Source organism: Nicotiana tabacum, chromosome 19, assembly GCF_000715075.1.
Source record: "Nicotiana tabacum cultivar K326 chromosome 19, ASM71507v2, whole genome shotgun sequence".
NCBI classification, from domain to species: Eukaryota; Viridiplantae; Streptophyta; class Magnoliopsida; order Solanales; family Solanaceae; genus Nicotiana; species Nicotiana tabacum.
Genome location: NC_134098.1, coordinates 99,315,646 through 99,336,858, shown reverse-complemented (window position 1 = coordinate 99,336,858; position 21,213 = coordinate 99,315,646). Strand labels below are relative to the sequence as shown.

Genomic DNA, 21,213 nt, shown 5'->3' with positions numbered 1-21,213 from the left:
TTCCAAATAATTTTTTGGACATGCTCCTAAGTCCAAAATCACCATACGGAACTATTGAAATCATCAAAACTCTATTTCGGGATCGTTTATATATAAGTCAATATCCAGTCAATATTTTCAACTTAAGTTTTTCCTCCTTGAGATTAAGTGTCTCAATTCATTATGAAACATCACCGGACCCGAACTGACCACCCCGACAAGTCATATAACAGCTATAAAGTACAAAATGAGTAGTAAGTGGGGGAACGAGGCTAAAATTCTCAAAACGACCGGCTAGGTCGTTACATATATACAACAAGAAAGCATAAAAAACAGAGAACACCAAATGAAGAAAAATTGGGGAGAAAAAGAGAGAATGAGAGTAGAGAGGCGGAGAGAGAGAGAGAGAGAGAGAGAGAGAGAGAGAGAGAGAGAGAAAGAGAGAGAGACGAAGAGAGAGACATAGAGAGAGTGTGTGGGCAAGTGTAAAGGGATAAGGAAATAACTGATATTCCTTATTGAATTCCTAATATAAAGGGATATTCATTTAAAACTTATTTGTATATAATTGGTAAATTGTATATGACTATGTAATTAAATTGAAACTTGAGTAGGGAGGGTAATAAGGTTTCAAATAGTGTATAGGAAGGTAAAAATCCCCTATAAAATCGCTCCTCAAACGCCCGGGCATACTCCCCGAATTGCTGGACGTACGCCTCTTGAGACTTTTGCCCCACACCATCGCCTCGGGGCATTTTTGGTGCGCCTCGCCCCCGGACTCGCCGTGAAAATACCTTTTAAAATACTAATTCTAACATATAACGTTATCGATATGGATTATGAGAGTAAATAGGAGATAGGGAGAGATGCCAAATGTGATGAAGGTGAATATAACTTTATGTGGCTCATATATTACTAGAGGCTTGTTTGTACCTATTGGAGTAGTTGTTATAGAGAAAATATATTATCCGCTGTTAATTGTCCTTGATCCCTCCCTCAGAATAAAATGAAGATTTTTTAATAACTAATCATGTTTAGAGGCTAATTTTTTATTTTAAATTTTATTTTTTGTTTTATATAGTATTTGCTTGAGATAAGTTTAACTGGACCAATATTGTTTGTGAGGATTCATATTGTCTACTCCAACTTGTTTGTGATATATGCATAAATGTTATTGATATAATCTCTTGTTGGAAATTTAAAATAAATAGAAAAAAGAGGAATTTTCATAAACCACTATAGTTTAAAGTATAGTAATTGTAGTTTGTCTAATTACCATTCGTAACTACTATTCAACTGTTACTAACTTGTATCACTTGTATTCAAACGTGCAACGAATACATTATGTGTCAACTGTATTCGATCGCGCAACGAATACCACATGTATCAATTTTATTCGTTCGCGCAATTGTACAAGGGTGTATACAAAGGATACAACTTGTATCGACTGTATACGAGGGTGTATACAAATGATACAATATGTTCACGCAACGAATACAACTAAGGCGAAATACATAAATACAAAAAATAAAATATTCTTGTTGAGAGTCAAACTCAAGACCTCCACTAACTAAGTGAGCGCTCTAACCAACTGAGCTACGAGAGCTTGTTGCTCTCTTATTTCAGTTCAAAACAATTAATCTCTTATTTCATGAATTTTTTATAAAATTCAAATATAGTTATGAATGGTAAATTTGCTGAAAATATAGTTATAAATAATAAATACAGTGTAAATATTTGACGTGTCGCGTAATTTTCTCCTAAAAAAAAACCAGATATGCATACTGGGCCACAGTAGGCACACAGCCCGAAGTGTGCCACGACATGGGCTTAAAGGCCCAATAATTCCTCAAACAAAAATGGAAAAATAGTGAACGTCACACGTCAGTTTAAGTTTTTTTTCAGTGTCGCTCCTCGAAGTGGTGAGAAGAAGAGAGAGAGAGAGAGTAAAAACCCTAGCTCCGATCGAACGTTCAAGAAATTATCTCCGATGGAACCCGACGAGGATTTAGGGCAAATAGCTGACGAGATCTACGCCAACGGCGATGAGAACTCGCAGCGTCACCGGCCGATTATCAGCGGCGAGCAGCTGGATATTGAGTTGTACGCCGCCTTATACAGCGGCCGAACAAAAATTATGAGGCTTCTCTTCATAGCTGATCGATGTGGAAATGCTTCAATGCAAGTGGAGGCTTTGAGAATGGCCTATGACGAGATTAAGAAAGGGGAGAACACGCAATTGTTCCGTGAGGTTATACAGAAGATTGATGGACGTTTAGGCCCTAATTATGGGACGGACCCTGCTTGGTCCGACGCTGTGGATCGTCGGGCTGAGCTGAGGAAGGAGAAGCTTGAGAACGAACTCAACGCTTATAGGGTATCTTTCTTTGAACAAAGTCTTTATTCTCTATAAACCTGATTAGATCGCATAATTTTTTCAATTTAAATTTAGATATTCGTAAACAACTTGAAAAGTAATATAAGTTGCTGCTCTCATCATATTAGGATAGTGAAAATATACCGGTTACATAGTTTGAATTTCAGGAGGGAGGTCGGAGGGAACTAGAGAAGTGGCGGCTAATGCGTGTTTTGAATTTTATTTGTTTTCTTAATCAAGGTAAATTTATGGGGTAGATCCATTTGGTTTAGCGTTAGTAATGAGCAATTGATAGGATACAGAAGGTGTAAGCTTGTTGAGCTAATTTTTTTCATCATGATACATTGGCTACTCGGGGAGGCTTTCTAAATATCTTAGTAATAGTTCCTTGTAAGCAACCATGTGTAATGCACAGAATTTTGACTCTGATTTGTGTTAATGAAATTTTGACTTATAACAAAAAAATGAGGAAATCATGTCCAATTCATTACCAAGAAATAAAAAAGGAAACCATGATGGTTAGTAATTATTCTTTGAGAAGTATGGAAACTTTAGAAGGCTGTTGGATCCTTATGAAACATTTTAATTCCCAGTAGATACTGGTTTGATACCTGCTTGGCAAATTGACAGAAGAAGAGGAGTAAAAGTTAAAAATAAGGGAGGGGTTAAGGAGATCTATCCTTGGAATAAGAATACATATACATGCATTGTATTTTGTGCATAGACAATAAAAAAGACTTGTTTTTATAAGTTTGTAAACTTGTATCCTCATTGTGTTATGCCCTGCATCTTATTAGAAACTTCATGTCTGACCAGCTTTTGTACCTGATGGCGCTGTTGGGTTCATTTTTATGCTGCTGGGTTTTGTAACCTATACACTCACCATAAATTCCGCTGCTGGGTTTTGTAACCTATACACTCACCATAAATTCCTCGAAGGGAAAATAGAGTGAATAGTCAAAGGTTCTAGCAAAGTTGGTTTCAGATTGATCTATCCTTGGAATATGAATACATATACATGCATTGTATTTTGTGCATAGACAATAAAAAAGACTTGTTTTTGTAAGTTTGTAAACTTGTATCCTCATTGTGTTATGCCCTGCATCTTATTAGAAACTTGTACCCTCATTGTGTTATGCCCTGCATCTTATTAGAAACTTGTACCCTCATTGTGTTATGCCCTGCATCTTATTAGAAACTTCATGTCTGACCAGCTTTTGTACCTGATGGCGCTGTTGGGTTCATTTTGATACTGCTGGGTTTTGTAACCTATACACTCACCATAAATTTCCTCGAAGGGAAAATAAAGTGAATAGTCAAAGGTTCTAGCAAAGTTGGTTTCAGATTGATCAATATGGTTGGAAGTTCTTGAGTGAGATGGATTTGGGATAATCAAAAGTAATTTTTGAAGAATTCTCTTTCTGCTTTTACCTTTTTTATGAAAACACAGATTACGCCTCTTTTTACTGCAAAGTGAGCTTGTCTCAGATTTTATTAGATCAGGCCAATTGCTTTTTTTCTTTTGATATGTCAAATTATATTTTCATCAATAAACACCAAGTCATTAAAAAAAAGGGTACAAGACATGCATGACTGCATGTTACTCTTCTTGATGCATCCATCATCTTCCACCATGTTTGAACCATCAATACAAGATGGTATTTTCTGCTTTCACCAAAAATACTAGTGAAACAAAAGAGATGTCTTAATGCCTTCTACTTCGATCTCACAACTTATGGAACAGTCTCGCATTCTATTCATTTCTCTTACTACTATATCCCCTTTAACTCATAACTGTTTCAAAAGTTGACATATTATTGATCTGGCATACTATTATCATATTGACATATTTCCTGAGATAACTTGACACATAAGAATTCCTTCTTATTGGGCATGCTTTACTTCCATTCGGCCATGCATTACTACTTTTCTCTTCATTTTGGCACACCATTGCACCTTTCCATTAGAATTTCTTTTTTTAACTGTATCATTGCAATTATTTTATTTCACTTTGTTTGACTTTATATATAAAGTCCACTTCCAACCAAGAGGTTGTGAGTTCGAGTGACCCCAAGAGCAAGGTGGGGAGTTCTTGGAGGGAAGGATGCCGAGGGTCTATTGGAAACAGCCTCTCTACCTCATGGTAGGGGTAAGGTCTGCGTACACACTACCCTCCCCAGACCCCACTAGTGGGATTATACTGGGTTGTTGTTGTTGTTGTTGTTGACTTTATATATATCAAATTTTGTTGCTTAAGTGGAACTCATGTAACCTCCCTCCCTCTCTCTTCTTCTGTGTAGACAAATCTGATCAAAGAGAGCATTAGGATGGGATACAATGATTTTGGAGATTTCTACTATGCACATGGACAGCTTGGAGAGGCATTTAAGAATTATGTTCGTACACGTGATTATTGCACGACTGCAAAGCACATAATTCATATGTGTTTGAATGCAATTCTGGTCAGCATCGAAATGGGCCAGTTCACACACGTTGCAAGCTATGTTAGCAAGGCGGAGCAGAGCCAAGATGCTCTGGAAAGTCTTACAGTTGCAAAACTTCGTTGTGCTGCTGGGTTGGCTAACTTGGAGGCAAAGAAGTATAAGCTTGCTGCTCGGAAGGTTTGTGATAGTCTTTTCTCACTTAGGCTTCATAAAAAAGAAGAAGATAGTCTTCTCTCACTTAGGCCTACTCCAAGTTGTAGCTCAGTCTTGAATTGGTAGTAAGTGCCTTTACCGTCATCAATCAAGATAATGTGCATAGAGCTTCCTCAACTAAGTTTTTCATTTGGTAAATGTCAATTGAGGAAATTTTTTTAAAATTGTTAATGTCAATTGAGTAACTTATGCTCAGCTGCCTTCTATTTTTTTATTTTCAGTTGCAGTTAATAGCATATTACCATGTGTTTGTTATTCGGTTCTTGTTACTAGATTGAACTGGCACCACAGAAGGATTTATAGATCCTTTGGTTTCATTTACTTATTTGACATTTCACTGGGTCGTTGCAGTTCCTGGAAGTTGGTCCAGAATTAGGTAACAACTACACTGAAGTTATTGCACCCCAAGATGTTGCTACTTATGGTGGACTTTGTGCACTTGCAAGTTTTGACCGAGCAGAGCTGAAGGCAATAATACAATTTTCTTTTTGTTCTTTAGTGATTTTGTTGTTGAAGCTGCATGATATAATTACGATGCAACTTGCTGATTCAGATGATTTTGTTTGGCAGAGCAAAGTTATTGACAATATTAACTTCAGGAATTTCTTGGAGCTGGTACCTGAGATAAGGGAACTCATTCATGATTTCTACACAAGGTAACTTGGAATGTATTATGATTTAGATTTATTTTGCAGGAAGGTGTCAGTGGGTTAGACATCATTAGTCATGTCTGCCATCTGTCTGATATGTTTGTTAGAAAATGCCTTTCAATGTATTTGTATTGGCTGATGAGTTCCATATGGAATTTTTAATTAGAGCTACCCAATGGTCCTGTTTATCCTTTTTCAAGTTCAATCCCCAGATATTTTATGCATGAAATCAGCAACTTGACCTTTTCCACTATTGTCTGGTCATGTTTCTACTGTGGATGGAAGGATAAATGTTTAAGTGAGCACTGAGACGGTTGTACCTATTCTTTGATCACCTTCAATAAGATTTCTTTGCTTAGGATAAACAAAACTGGAAATGTTTGAACTAAAGAAAGAAAAGTGTATTACCCCCGTTCAACCTTTTTTTTATGACATGTAAATGAAATCCAAATTTTCTCTACATGACAAATTATGAACTAATGGAATGAAACAAGCCCAAATGGTTGGAATGGATGTCGATGATTAATTTGGGTTTGAGGCGTAGTTATTGTTGTATATACCATGGATGTGGCAGCTATACTTGCTTTTCCATTTATTACCCTTGGATTAATGGGAAAAAAATGAAGGATAGCACTCAGGAGAATGGATTATATCCTAGAAGAGATGTGGAGGATTTATCCTGCCTATCTGAACATTTCGTGTGAATAATTTGATAAGATTCTCTTTTCCTTACCTTCGAACTGTTATCTCGTTTCAAACTAAATGATTGTATGAATTTAAAATCGAATGAACTGCCGATGTCTGGAGTTGTTGTGTCCTGAAATTGATTTTTCCAGAGCCTTTCCCCTAATATACTTCATTTTTATCTATGATGCAGTCACTATGCTTCTTGTATGAATTTAAAATCGAATGAACTGCCGATGTCTGGAGTTGTTGTGTCCTGAAATTGATTTTTCCAGAGCCTTTCCCCTAATATACTTCATTTTTATCTATGATGCAGTCACTATGCTTCTTGTCTGGAGTATCTAGGAAATCTTAAAGCAAATCTGTTGCTTGACATCCATTTGCATGACCATGTTGAGACGCTGTATGATCAAATCCGTAACAAAGCTTTAATCCAGTATACCCACCCATTTGTCTCGGTTGATTTGAATATGATGGGCAATGCTTTCAAGACGAGCGTTGCAGGTTTGGAGAAGGAACTTGAAGCTCTGATCACTGACAACCAAATACAGGTGATGGACTAGTAACATGTACTTTTGTGCCCATCTTCTGTGTGGAAAGCCTTGTTATTGTTTAGTCAATTTAGTGTATAGATCATGATTGTTACTATTCTGCAGGCTCGAATTGACTCGCACAACAAAATTTTATATGCACGGCATGCTGATCAGAGAAATGCAACCTTCCAGAAGGTGCTGCAGACAGGCAGGGAATTCGACCGGGATGTCAGATCAATGCTTTTGAGAGCAAACCTTCTCAAGCATGAGCACATCCTTAGAGCCTCAAGGAAACATTGAAAACGAATAAGGAGGACGATAGCAGTTTTGTTTGCCTTAATATGAAGTTAGGTCTGTTGCATGAAGTTGACCGTTTTCGAAAGAGGTTGGATTGAGTCTCGGAGAAAGCCATATCTTTTGGGGATCGAGAAGTTTTTCAGGATAATAGTGGATTGCTGTTCATATTATAGATTTACCAGATGCTGGAAAAGTATATATTTTTGCCTGATCTACTTCCTGCAACCTTTCTTGGTGATTGTGTCATCATCAGTGAATGCTAACCCATTTACTACCTTGTTCTTTTCGTTCCCTTTAATATTTAAGATACAACATTCCATCTAGGATCTGTGCTGGCGTATTCATCAATGACTTATAAATGGTCATTAATCTTGGAGTTTAATCTGTTTGGGTTGGTTGGAGTTAGGGTTTGAGGTTTACCTGCTGAGACTTTGATGAGTGCGTTTTGCTTCAATATTGCCTCCCTTTGTTGGTTTTACATGTCTTTTTCTTTGATGAGAGATCCGTTAGGCTAGCTAGTCCGACTTAAAGCAACTAAGACCAATCACAAATGATAAAAGTAATAACCACCGACAGTTCATCAGCCTGGTAGTGGCGGCTGTGCTGGGAAATTTATCTGGATTCTGGACCCAGCTTTGTTTATTCATCAAATTATGTAGCATCTTTCTGAATTATGACTTGGCATCAAAAGGGTCGCGCCAAGTGAACTTTGGTGATCACTCATTTTATAAAAAAAGTTACTACTTATTTTGTATGGCGTGAAGTTGAACGAATTCATCCTTCAAAAACTTACTCTCAAATTTTCATAGAATCTTACTAATTTTTTATGTTGAGCAATTTCTAACCATGCAATAAAAATACTAAAGTTTATGCTGAGATGTTAGTTTGATTTTAAGTTCTAGCACTCACCACATAAATAGCCAAGTTCAAAGAGTCGTTTTTCCATTTTCCCATCACTTTCTCTTTATTTGTTAAGAAGAAAAATGTGTAATAGCAATGGAAGTGTTAGCAAGTACTAGTAACTAATACAATTCTCAGAAGTAAAAACTAAAGAAGAGTTAACATACAATTACCGACATATTATGGGGGAGGAAAATGTAACATACCAAGAAAAATGCCTTGGCATAGATCTCCATACTAACTCTTTAGTCCTCCTTAAAAATGGCTGAATTTTAAAAGAATAAAAATATCCTCTCTCTCTCTCTCTCTCTCTCCGCGAGCTCCTTTAAGCCACAACACTCACTTCAAAAAACAGTACAAATCTACTTCAACATATGCTTCAGATCTTCGAATTTCCATCTCGCATGCATAAATTTCTGTGTGTGTCAGTGTGTGCGCGGTTGGATCTTGAGGTTTCTATTATTAACTGCTACTAGTGAAAATGGGTCACTTGAATCTACCATCGTCAAAGCGAAATGTTCGACAGTGGCGTCTTCTTGATTTAGTATCAGCAGCTTTCTTTGCAGCAGTGTTAATTTTCTTCCTTCTTTTGTGTACCCCTTTGGGTGATTCCTTGGCTGCTTCAGGGCGCCAGTCTCTGCTTCGTTCTGCTTCTGGGGATCCACGTCAGCGCAGTCGCCTTGTCTCACAGGTACAATTTCTGATAATACTAATACTTTTAGTTCGTTTGGATTAGATCCGTTTTAATAATTTGTGGGATAATTAATAGGTGGAGTCAGGGAGGCAGACTACAGGTATTGATGCATGTCCAGCAGACTATGTGGATCATATGCCTTGTGAGGATCCAAGATTAAATAGCCAGTTGAGTAGAGAGATGAATTATTATAGGGAAAGGCATTGCCCTTTGCCTAAGGACACCCCTCTTTGTTTGATTCCACCCCCACAAGGTTACCGCGTTTCTGTTCACTGGCCTGACAGTTTGCACAAGGTAAATACTAAAGGTTAAATTTTTACTAGTTATAATTGATCTGAAGCTAATCAATCCCCTGAAGCCAAGAAGCTTGTTTTGAAATGTCTTGAGACTGTTAGTAGAAGAAAGACTTTTTATTTATTTTTTTAGATTTCAACACGTGGCGCTACTGTTGAGTCTAATTTTTGTTGATGGATGGATGGCTGTGAGAATCGAACCTAAGACCTCTTCTTGTTCTGATGCCATGTTGAAATGGGTGAATTGCTTATCTAAAAGTTTAAGCTATTACAGAAGACACTTTTATTTATTTATGTTAGGTGTGCAACATTCTGAGTGAGTTGTGATATTACAAGATTGGTTTGTTTCAGTCGAGGTGAGCTGGATTTAGCTGCATGGAACAGCATTTAAATTGCCTTCTGATTTAGTCTCATCAGTACCTTATCACCGAGAATAAGATGCATGAAGCGAGGCTTAGATGGTTCGGGCATATGAAAAGGAGAAGCCCAGATGCCCCAATGAGGAGGTGTGAACGGCTGGCTCTGGCAGGTAGGAGAAGAGGTAGAGGGCGGCCTAAAAAGTATTGGGGAGAGGTGATCAAGCAGGACATGGCACGACTTCAGCTTAGCGAGGACATGGCCCTTGATAGGAGTATATGGAGGTCGAAGATTAAGGTAGAAGGGTAATAGGCCGTAGTGTGTTTTTCTTATCTGTCCCAGGTTTATTAGGGCTGGCTGACTAGTTCATTGTCTTCGATTCTTAGAGTGCTAGTACTACGTTTTTTTAGTGCTATCTTCCGCTTCGTTTTTCTAGTACTCTGTCGTGTTACTACTTCTTGCTATTGCTTTTGATATTGCTCTTGTTTTCTTCCTTTTGCGTTTTTCCCGGCTCATACATTGCTGGTATCTTTTTCTTGGCCTTGTTATTATTTACTTGTTCCTATTCTTCCTCTCGAGCCGAGGGTCTTTCGGAAACAGTCTCTCTACCTCTCCAAGGTAGGGGTTAGGTCCTGCGTACACATTAGCCTCCCCAGACCCCACTTGTGGGATTCCACTGGGTTGTTGTTGTTGTTTGTACCTTATGTATGATCTTGATCGAATACTCATAGTGCTGCTTGTTGTAGTTTCATTAGATGGATGGCTTTTCCCTAATCTTGGGCCTCTTTTGGTGGCAATGAACTTAGTAATCCAGCCTCTCAATTTGTTAAAAGAATTTAGTTCTTCTTTTCTTGTAGATTCGGCTTAAATTGTTGCATTACATCTGTAATTGTGGGCCTCTTTGGTGGCAGTTCTTGATAACTTGCACCCTATTCATTGAAGATTGCATTTTTCACTTCTTTTGTCTTTTAGAGTGCTTAATTATTGCAATCATGGTCACAATAATCCTTTCCTTTCTTCCCAGATATGGCATGAGAATATGCCCTACAATAAAATAGCTGACAGGAAAGGGCACCAAGGATGGATGAAAAAGGAAGGGCCGTATTTTATCTTCCCTGGTGGTGGAACTATGTTTCCTGATGGGGCAGAGCAGTATATCGAGAAGCTTAAACAGTACATTCCAATTGCTGGTGGAGTTTTGAGGACTGCCCTTGATATGGGATGTGGGGTAGGATGTTCTTGCTCGGTTTCTTAATAATCTGTAGTAATGTTCTTGGGTATCTGAGACTATAACATTCGTTCCTGCTGCAGGTTGCCAGTTTTGGTGGCTACCTACTTGCTGAAGACATGTTGACGCTCTCTTTTGCTCCAAGAGATTCACATAAATCACAAATACAGTTTGCCTTGGAACGAGGAATACCTGCATTTGTTGCCATGCTTGGGACACGCAGGCTTCCTTTTCCTGCCTTCTCGTTTGATTTGGTTCATTGCTCACGGTGTTTGATTCCTTTTACTGCATATAGTGAGTTTTCTGAGTTCGATGGTCATTGTCAGTATGCTTTATATACCTGCTGTCTGAAACCCTGACAGAAGAATTGTCGCCATGCAGATGCAACATACTTCATCGAAGTTGACAGGTTACTCCGTCCCGGCGGCTACCTTGTCATTTCTGGTCCTCCTGTTCAGTGGCCCAAGCAAGATAAGGAGTGGGGGGATCTCCAAACAGTGGCCAGATCGTTGTGCTATGAGCTGATTGTTGTAGATGGAAACACTGTCATCTGGAAAAAGCCTCTTGGAGATTCATGTCTTCCTAATCAAAATGAATTTGGGCTTGAACTGTGTGATAACACGGATGATCCAAGTGCTGCATGGTGATTCATTCGTGCATTTCTTTATTCTTTTTTGTTTCTCCTTCCATGTTCTTCAGTTACATCTTTGCTATAATCTCCAACAAGCTTTTGCTGCTTTTACCTTGTCAAACATACTGTTGGTGGAAGCATTTTAAATAACTAGCTCTACTTTTGTATCTCAAATTAATGTGCAGGTACTTCAAGTTGAAAAAATGTGTGAGTAGGACTTTATCTGTCAAAGGAGAATATGCCATTGGGAAAATTCCAAAATGGCCAGCGAGGCTGGCAAAAGCTCCAGCTAGGGCAATTGTTACTAAAAATGGAATGGATGTGTTTGAAGCCGACTCAAGAAGATGGGCACGCAGAGTTGCATTCTATAAGAGTTCACTGAACTTGAAACTAGGAACTTCATCAGTTCGCAATGTCATGGACATGAATGCATTTTTCGGAGGATTTGCTGCAGCGTTATCATCAGATCCAATCTGGGTGATGAATGTTGTTCCAGCACATAAGCCTTTAACACTTGATGTGATTTTTGACAGAGGCCTTATTGGAGTTTATCATGACTGGTAGGTCAAGAATTTCTGTTTGATGGTCATCCTTAAAAGTGTATACAAATAGTTAGCTGGACTCTGGATCATTATCTCTTTTTTTTCTTTTCTTTTTTTCTTAAACCCACCTGCTAGACAGTGAGTTTTGTCAAATCTTTTTCTCTTTCTTTAATCTCTATGTCTGGAAGTTTCTTTCCTCACAACAAGAGTTATCAACTAATGGTTTGCAAATCCGAGAACTTAGAGAGTCATGGGAAAATGGACAGATGGATTATTCACTTCAACTAATAAACTCCATTTACCCCTCGTGTTACAGGTGTGAGCCTTTCTCAACGTACCCTCGGACATATGATTTGATTCATGTGGGAGCCATAGAATCTCTTATAAAGGATCCTCTTTCTGGAAAGACCAGGTACGTTTAACCTTTCTCAATTCTTCGATGCTCTCTATCTCTGGTTGTCCATAATTAGATATTTCCAACATGATGTTCCCTGAGTTAGCAATTCTGGACTTGTATATGAGAGTTCTCACCTATTTTTAGAAAAGGCAGCTTTTTTAATTAACAAAATGAAGTACGTTGGACTATAATAGTTGATAGAAACCATTCTTATGTGATATTTGAGTTATGGGTAATTTTAAGAGATACAAAAACTATGTTAGTCCAAGCAGTTAGTTTCGTCAAGTTTTTCACCATACAATGTGTCCATGTCAATTATTCATGATATTTCGTTGCAAATGGCACATATTTGTATATATTTTCGGCTATATGTGATTAATCTCATCTAGTAAATTTTAATATATTGGATATCCATGGTGACAATATTTAAGATCTAAAGGTAAGACCATCATATGTGTGGATACCACTGTACTTATTTATTTATTTGATTGTGTCTGGGCTAGCTTGCGTGCACCTCGACTAATCCACCGAATATCAGCTACCTCCCACAGCACAACACATGTACTGAGTAACTTTGTCCACCATTGCTTATATAGATAAAACAAATCATGTTTTCCCTCTAGCGAAATTTAAACCCTGGTGCTGGAACAATACCATTATACTTGTACTGTTAAATATAGGCTTAATACACATTTTACCACAAACTTGCATGTAAATCCCTATTACGCACCCTTTATCAACAAATTCCCTCTTACACGCCCTCTCTTCATGGGCATCCTTTTTGACGCCACTACTTGTAAAAAGTGGAACGATTACCTCCCTAAAACGACATGTGCCATGCCCTTGGGAAACAAAAAAGTCAAGCGCGTGAACAGTAAAAAATTGTATTTGAGTCCTTACTTAAATGCCACATGTTCAACACTTACAATCTTTCCGATTTTTTTCTATCCAATTAAGGTAAATATGAAAAGGAACAAAACAGAAAATTTCCCCCAATTCCGGGAACACCAAAACCTTGCTCAAAGTTTGGTGGTCACCTACACTGCAACCTCCTTCTGGCTCCAAGGAGAACTCCTTCTTTGCCTATGCTTCCACCTATGCTGATGCTTCCACCACCTATGCTGGTCCCCGACTTGGTTCCAAAAGAATTTTTTAATTATGAAAGATCAGTAAACCTTGAAGACTTGAATATCAATATTTTGATTATAGTTCCTGCTACAACTTCCGGCTGGAGATTTTGAAACAAATACAGCATTAAATTATGGACGGAGAGGTGTCAACGGTAATAGCTTAGAAACCCAAGAAAATTTAGGAGTCTTTGAAATGCTAGCAGACAGAAAACATGTGAAGAAAGAAAGCTTAAATTATCGAGGAGTAGGCGTAGGTCAATTGTAAAAAGTGCAGAAAGTAGAAACCCAAGAAAGCATAAGACTTCAGAATCATTGACATGCTAGAGGACAATAAAAATGGGGCTTCAGACACGTTGAATAGAATACCTGTGTATCTTTAGGACATTATGGAAAGAGAAATAATAGATAATTTGAGAATTAGAAGTGTAGCTCTGCATGGAATATGTCTGTGGATTTCCTTGCCTCCCTACATGTTTAAAGAAGGTAAGAGCAGCATCTTCTTGGTGCATCTGAGCATATACTTGTAAAATAAGAGTAGCTTCAGATCCAACACAAATACATCTAAAAGATGATATACTCTAATTGAAGCACTGAAACATGGATAGCACTAATTATTATGGCTTGCCAATAACCCAATATAGTACAGTAATTGATATATAATCTTAAACATCCAAAAGATAAAAGACTATTTTAACTGCCTAACTACTACTTTTAATATTAAGTACTCCTCTTCTCCACTTTACACTTCCCATAAAATAATCGATACACTATAGCCATTACAAACTCAACGTTAAGGAAACAAAATAAAAGGAGCGAGCAAATGATTGTTTTTTTACTTACATCATATAACCAAAAAAAAAGGACATTAGAACACCCAATGAAAGGTCAAAATTTAGATTATCAGGGAGATAAACACCAGGAACTTAGAAGGATTCAGTTAGCCTAGCTATTTTCTCAAGGCAGCTTAGATGCACATGCATCGATTTATCTGGAACTTTTAGATTTTCAAATAAAAGGGAACTTTATGTAGATGACATAGCACCCAGCATGATAGAACTGAAATTTGCAAGACTTTCATGTTTTCCTTACCTCAAATCATGATCATATGACTTGAAGGCCTCACACACACCACCACAAAATAGTAATCTGCTTTTACTTTCATTCCAAAGAAAAATGATCTTAGCTGGTGAACCAACATAATACAACAGCTATTTGCAGTTTTTAATGAACTATAATAGTTTTTTTTTAAAAATGTGGGGCCCGGGTTAGCTTTGACACACCTTGACTAATCTACTGGATACTAGCTATCTCCCACCAGTATAGGTATCTGGTATTTTTGTCCATCAACGCTTAGAGAGATTGGAAGAAATCACCTAATTTTTTTTGCCTCTACTAGGATTTGGACCCTAGTCTCCCATGGTCCATTCTAAGCTTCATTGACCGCTAGGTCATACTCGTAGGTGCTAATGAAGCTTTATAGCTATTTGCATGTAGACATTGAATTTCTGGTGTTACTGGATCAACATTTGACATAAAGTTTAGCAACCATTTGCCATCTTGGTAATAACAGTGAGTAATTATGCTTTTACCGTTTACACTTAATGAGATTTTGAAAATGACCTTAATCTAAGTTCAACTTGTGGATTATAGCTCATTATCGACCATGTCTGGCATCAACCAATGGATGTTGTAGTCTCCCTGGTAAAACTAACAGCCAAAAACTTGTGATATCTTTGATCAAATTTCAACTCAAGAGCAGAGCACTTTTCCTATTGGAATATACACTCCATTTACTTTCTTAAAGATAAATCCTTCTTTGATGGTGCCTTTGGACTTCCAAACAACCTTAATAGTAGTTAGCTTTTCGTCCTCAAATAACTAATCAAGGTTGAACATAATGCTATCTATTGATCAGGGTTGACATTTTATTTACTTGATCTTGTATTGGGGCACTTTTGTTTTTGCCCAATCATTAATGAAATTTATTTGCTTGATTAAAAAAAAAGATAAGTATTTTAAGCTGCTCCTAGCATCTAAGATATAATTGATCTGCATAGAGATGATACAGCATGGAAATGATGCAGTAAACTTATTACCTTTTCAGTTTGTAGCATAGAAGTTTCTTAAAAAAGGTTGAATAGAAATGCCTTCTTATTCCTAAGGGTCATTTAGACAAGAGTGAGTTGCTCTAGTGGCAAGCACCCTCCACTTCCAACCAAGAGGTTGTGAGCTCTAGTCACCCCAAGAGCAAGGTGGAGAGTTCTATCAGAAACGTCTCTACCCCAGGGTAGGGGTAAGGTCTGCGTACACACTACCCTCCCCAGAACCCACTAGTGGGATTATATTGGGTTGTTATTGTTGAAGTTAATAAGAGATGCGCTGTGCAATCTAAAGATTGTAATTGACCATGCATTTCTCTACAAGTTACGTTGAGTGTTAGAGTTGTTTATAAGGAATATTCTGCCCCCGTCCTCTCATTCCTGAAATAGATAACAGAACTGGAATAATACCAAAGAAAGAGATGCAATGTTGTGATATATTTAACATTGATAGGCGTGTCTGATACAACATATGGTTAAAATAAGCCGGAGACAGAAGTCTAGATGCTTATGGATTGAGCAGGGTGACAAAAACACAAAAGTTTTCCATAAGCAAGCAAATGTTCACAAGAGGTTCAATTCTATAGACAAGATAATGATTGAAGGTGAACTTGTGGAAGATAATAAGATCATAAAGCAGCACATCCAGGAGTTGTATGAAAATCTATTTACTAAGAAAGAAACTTGGAGACCTAGTTGGGAAGAAGATTTGAAGAAGCTGTCAGAGGAAGATAGGGAGTGGTTGGAGAGGCCTTTTACTTTAGAAGAAGTTGAATCAGTCATCAATTCTGCTGATGGAGACAAAGCCCCAGGTCCAGATGGTTTCAATCTGTATTTTTTTCAAAAATGCTGGAGAACCATAAAAGAGGATGTTTGGAATAATGTGACTGACTTCCATCAAAAAGGTACTTTCATTAGAAGTTTGAACTCTACTTGTATAGCCTTGATACCAAAGAAGAAAGGAGCAGTAGAAATGAAGGATTACAGGCCTATTAGTTTATTAGGCAGTGTTTTTAAGATTTTTGCTAAATTGTTGGCTGAAAGGTTGAAGATGGCATTGACAAATTGATATCTCACAATTAGAATGCCTTTATAAAAGGTAGACAAATAGTAGATGCTGCCCTGATTGCAAATGAGAGCGTGGAACACTTTATGAAAATGAAGACGAGAGGTGTAGCCTGTAAACTTGACCTTGAGAAGGCATATGATCATGTTAACTGGTCATGCCTGATCAACGTCATGAAACTGATGAACTTTGGAGGCAAATGGCGAATGTTATGGAGATGCTGAGTAACATACTGAAGAAGGCTGAACTGCCGGGTTGGATCAAATGGCTTAATGTTGGAAGAAGGAATGGTGCAAATGTGATGCTATCTCACATACTATATGCTGATGATACTTTGTTATTTTGTGAGGCAGAAAAGGAACATTTTCTATATCTCAGGGGAATCTTATTGGCTTTTGAAGCAGTCTCTGGGCTGAAAGTCAATCTGGGAAAGAGCAATATTTATAGCTTCAATGCTGATGACAACATAAAAGAACTAGCAAATATTCTGGGTTGCCAGACGGATAAATTCCCTACAGTTTATCTAGGATTCCCCCTCGAGGTGAGAAGAAATGACCAAAGTATTTGGCAAGGTGTTTTGGATAGATGTGCTTAAAAAATGACTCCATGGAAGTAGCAATATCTATCATTTGGAGGCAGACTAACTCTGATAAACAGTGTCTTGGATGGGATACCCTCCTACTTAAGGGCAGCCCGGTGTACTAAGCTTCCGCTATGCGCGGGGTTCGGGGAAGGGCCGGACCACAAGGGTCAATGGCTTTGTTTTCTATGCCTGCTGCAATTGAAAAGAAATTGAACTCCATGAGGAATAAGTTTCTATGGGATGGAAATACAACAATAACAATAACAACCTAGTATAATCCACTAGTGGGGTCTGGGGAGGGTAGTGTGTACGCAGACCTTATCCCTACCCTGGGGTAGAGAGCCTGTTTCCAATAGACCCTCGGCTCCCTTCCTCCAAGAACTCCCCACCTTGCTCTTGGGGTGACTCGAACTCACAACCTCTTGGTTGGAAGTGGAGGGTGCTTACCATTAGAGCAAGTCAATTGGCATACAGTTCTTAGAGATAAAAGAGCAGGAGGCCTAGGTGTCAAGAACTTGAGACTTCATAATAAGAGTATGTTGTTCAAATGGTTGTGGAGATTTCATAGTGACGAAGAAGCACCTTGGGTTAAAATAGTTTGATCTATTTATGGTAGTCGTCAAGGATGGAATCCCCCCTTCAGTAGCGTGTATACTAGAGTGGGAATTTGGAAAGAGGTTTGCAAATTATGGGAGGAGTTCAAGCGGTTTACTAGCTTGGAGGTGGGGAATGGAAGAAAGATAAAATTTTGGAGTGACTTATGGAATGGTGAGGAATGTTTGAGAGATAAATTTCCTGTTTTATTTAACTGCTGTAACAATAAGGATGGAGTGGTGGCTGATTTCTTCTTAGATTCTGGTTGGCAGATGTATTTCAGAAGGAATTTAAATGATTGGGAGATAGAAAATTTCTGTCAGATGCTTTCTCAGTTGAGTTCTACCCACATTGATCATAGTAAGAAGGATTCATTATTGTGGAATGCTAGTAAAGACAGAAAGTTCTCAGTCAAAAGCTGTTATAATTTGTTAAGAAAAAATGCAAGTCACTGGGAACCTAATTGGCCTTGGAAAGTGATTTGGAGGAACAAAGCTCCTGTAAAGGTTGCATGTTTTGGTTGGATTGCAGCTTGGGAAGCTTGCCTTACTCAAAATAATCTTCAGAAGAGAGGCTTTGTTCTGTGTAGCAAATGTTATTTATGTGAAGAAGAACTGGAGACTATTAATCACCTTTTCTTGCATTGTAGATATGCTAAACAGTGTTGTAGCTTTTTTTCAATTTATGTGGGATTTTTTGGACCATACCTCAGAATGTCAGGAACCTTTTGAATGGTTGGCAGCATCAGAAGACACATAAAGCACTTAAACAGATTTGGAGAACCATACCTCTGGATATTCTGGACTATTTGGCTAGAGAGGAATAGAGCTTGCTTTGATGGGCAGAAAGATCATATTTCTAGAATAAAAAATAAGTGTCTGCACAATCCATTTCTTTGGTGTAATAGTAGTTTGGTAGATAATATTGATCATTACATGGATTTTATGGAGTTACTTAGAAAATGTTGTAATTAACTGCATGGATATTCCCAGCAGTTTTGTACTCTTTCTGGTACCATCTTGGTATTCAGTTAATAAACCTTAACCTTTTCGAAAAAAAAATATTGGACCAATCCTTCCTGAATCCTGATGTATAATGACTGAACCATTTGTACATTCTTTCAGGTGTAGCCTTGTGGATTTGATGGTAGAAATTGATAGAATGCTTCGGCCTGAAGGAACTGTTATAGTTCGGGACTCTCCTGAAGTGATAGACAAAGTAGAACGAATTGCTCCTGCTGTAAGATGGACGGCAAGTATTCATGAGAAAGAACCTGAATCACATGGGAGGGAGAAAATCCTGGTAGCCACCAAGAATTTTTGGAAACTACCTTCTGCATCCCACTGATTGATCCTTTTGTTTTTGTACTTTTAGGTATATCTCCTTTTTTCCCTTATTGTCTCATTACTATGGCCAATTGGCATGTTTCAAGTTATGCAAGTAGTCTACTTTTTGCTCCATCTCTTCTTTCGATCTAGCTTATGTAGAATTAATTGGAAGCGTACAAAGATGGGAGAAGCCTCTCTTCTTTTCTCTTCCCTCTTTCTTCCTTTCTTGCTATCCACTTCTTATTATTACCTTCCTGAGCCGAGGGTCTATTGGAAACAAGCCTCTCTACCTTTAAGGTAGGGTAAGGTTTGCGTACAGATTACCCTCCCCAGACCCCACCTGGTGGGAACATACTGGGTTTGTTGTTGTTGTACAAAGATGGGAGAAAACTGTAAAAAAATTTATAGCATACTGTTACGAGCACTTATATTAGATTCAGTTAAATGATGAAATGATTTTGAATTATTATTATTTTTTGTTGTGGGATTTGCTTGCCTGTGCATTGATTCGCTTAGCTCAAGCCCCAAAGCATGAATCAGTTTGAACATAATAGTTAAACTTCAAGGAGGATATTTTCCGAGGCATATGGAGCTTGTTTAATATTTTCGAATAAGACCAGCTATTTTTGTATACCAGACATGCGGACGTGGTGTTCATGTTATGTACTCGCTGCTGTATCATACTTCCAGAAATTTTTGGGCCATGAAATTGGCTTCTCATTTTTCGCTTGACTATGTTCAATCCTTTCATTTCCTGTTTTCGTTTTGTTTTTTCCTTTTACATCACATTCAGCGTTTTCCCTTGCATGTGTACTTACATACATTTCCAGATTATTTTCATTCTGACATTTGAGCCGAGGGTCTTTCGGAAACAACCTCTCTACTCCTTCGGGGTAGGGGTAAGGTCTGCGTACACACTACCCTCCCCATACCCCATTAGTGGGATTTTACTGGGTTGTTGTTGTTGTTGTTGTTTCATTCTGACATTCCTCCGTAAACCTAACGTTTTAAGGTAGTCATTTTGGAAGAGTTCTCAGTATGTTTGTCCCTATTCTGCTATATTAGTTCATGGTGTTAAACCTCGAACATCAGTGTGTTCTATCACTGGGTTTTTCCTTCCCTCATAAGTAAGGTATTTTATTAATTAACACCAAAATAGGTGCACAAGAGCAAAACTTAGTTCCTTTACAAGTACAGGTAGCTGAAAAATCTAATAAAATATCCGCATCATATATTTAGCAATTTAACCAAAATGCAGGAAGCAATTCCTTCACAGTACATAAGATTACGCATGGAGGTGGCAGGTAACCTGTGTGTAATTAGTTGAGGTGTGCGCAAGCTGGCCGGATATCATGGTTATCATTTAAAAAAAAGGGGGGTGGGGGGGGGGGGATATCTTGAGCTTACTTTTCATCGGACATAAAACATCTGCTGTACATACTGAGGAGTGAGGGCCCTTTTCTGCAAATTCACCTGAATTAGACATGCTTCTTGGACCGCTATTCCAACAAAATACAGCCACCTACTATGGGCTTTGCTCTTCACATGAATGAATAGTTTTTATTAGGCTCTTGCCTGAATAAAAATTTATTTGTCAATCTGCACTGTCATTATTTGCAGTTCTTGTCAGCCAACTTAGGAGCCAATATGTCATGTTTGCTGCTTTTACTGTAACCAGCTGAAAGAAACCTGAAAATTCAAATAGACAGAAAATATGTCGACTAATGTTGAGTTGTTCTAATGAAGTGCATGCAGAATTTGGTGCACAAAAGTGACTTTCTTCATATTGCGCTTTGCACGTAGCTCGACTAATTCTATAGGTAATAACTATATTGGTTAATTTAGAGGCACCTCGACTACTTCTCATCCAAAGATTAGGCAAAGGCACCTTTTTTATGCTAAGAAAATTAATGGGCAGTCAAAAAGAAAGGTGATAATAGCTGCTATACATGTGATTTAACCAAATTTTTGGCTGGCACCAAGCAAAAAGGGCTTGAATTGGAGCCTTTCAAGAGTGGTCCCCAAAAGTTTTGGTATCACGGGGGAGACTCATGCATTTTGTTTGCTCCTAAAGCTCCAGCAGAATTTCCCATTGGCCCCCAATTTAAATTGGCTTCATTTATGGTGGCATTTTATTGCTTTGCTATTAACTCCCTCCGTCCACTTTTACTTGACATATATACTAAAAATAGAT

At 38.0% G+C, this 21,213-nt stretch overlaps 2 protein-coding genes across 2 annotated transcripts; both read left to right on the top strand.

The window, feature by feature from the left end:
- Positions 1–1,864: 1,864 nt before the first annotated feature.
- On the top strand, positions 1,865–7,500 carry LOC107774179 (COP9 signalosome complex subunit 1). Its single transcript, XM_016593656.2, has 6 exons — positions 1,865–2,356; positions 4,657–4,977; positions 5,365–5,481; positions 5,584–5,669; positions 6,664–6,898; positions 7,004–7,500. The coding sequence occupies exons 1-6, from the start codon at positions 1,970–1,972 to the stop codon at positions 7,178–7,180; spliced, it is 1,323 nt and encodes a 440-aa protein (XP_016449142.1). The 5' UTR covers positions 1,865–1,969; the 3' UTR covers positions 7,181–7,500.
- Positions 7,501–8,172: 672 nt separating this feature from the next.
- On the top strand, positions 8,173–19,485 carry LOC107774177 (putative pectin methyltransferase QUA3). Its single transcript, XM_075238251.1, has 8 exons — positions 8,173–8,768; positions 8,847–9,065; positions 10,446–10,649; positions 10,733–10,943; positions 11,031–11,292; positions 11,466–11,840; positions 12,139–12,234; positions 18,816–19,485. The coding sequence occupies exons 1-8, from the start codon at positions 8,559–8,561 to the stop codon at positions 19,036–19,038; spliced, it is 1,800 nt and encodes a 599-aa protein (XP_075094352.1). The 5' UTR covers positions 8,173–8,558; the 3' UTR covers positions 19,039–19,485.
- The last annotated feature ends 1,728 nt before the right edge of the window (positions 19,486–21,213 follow it).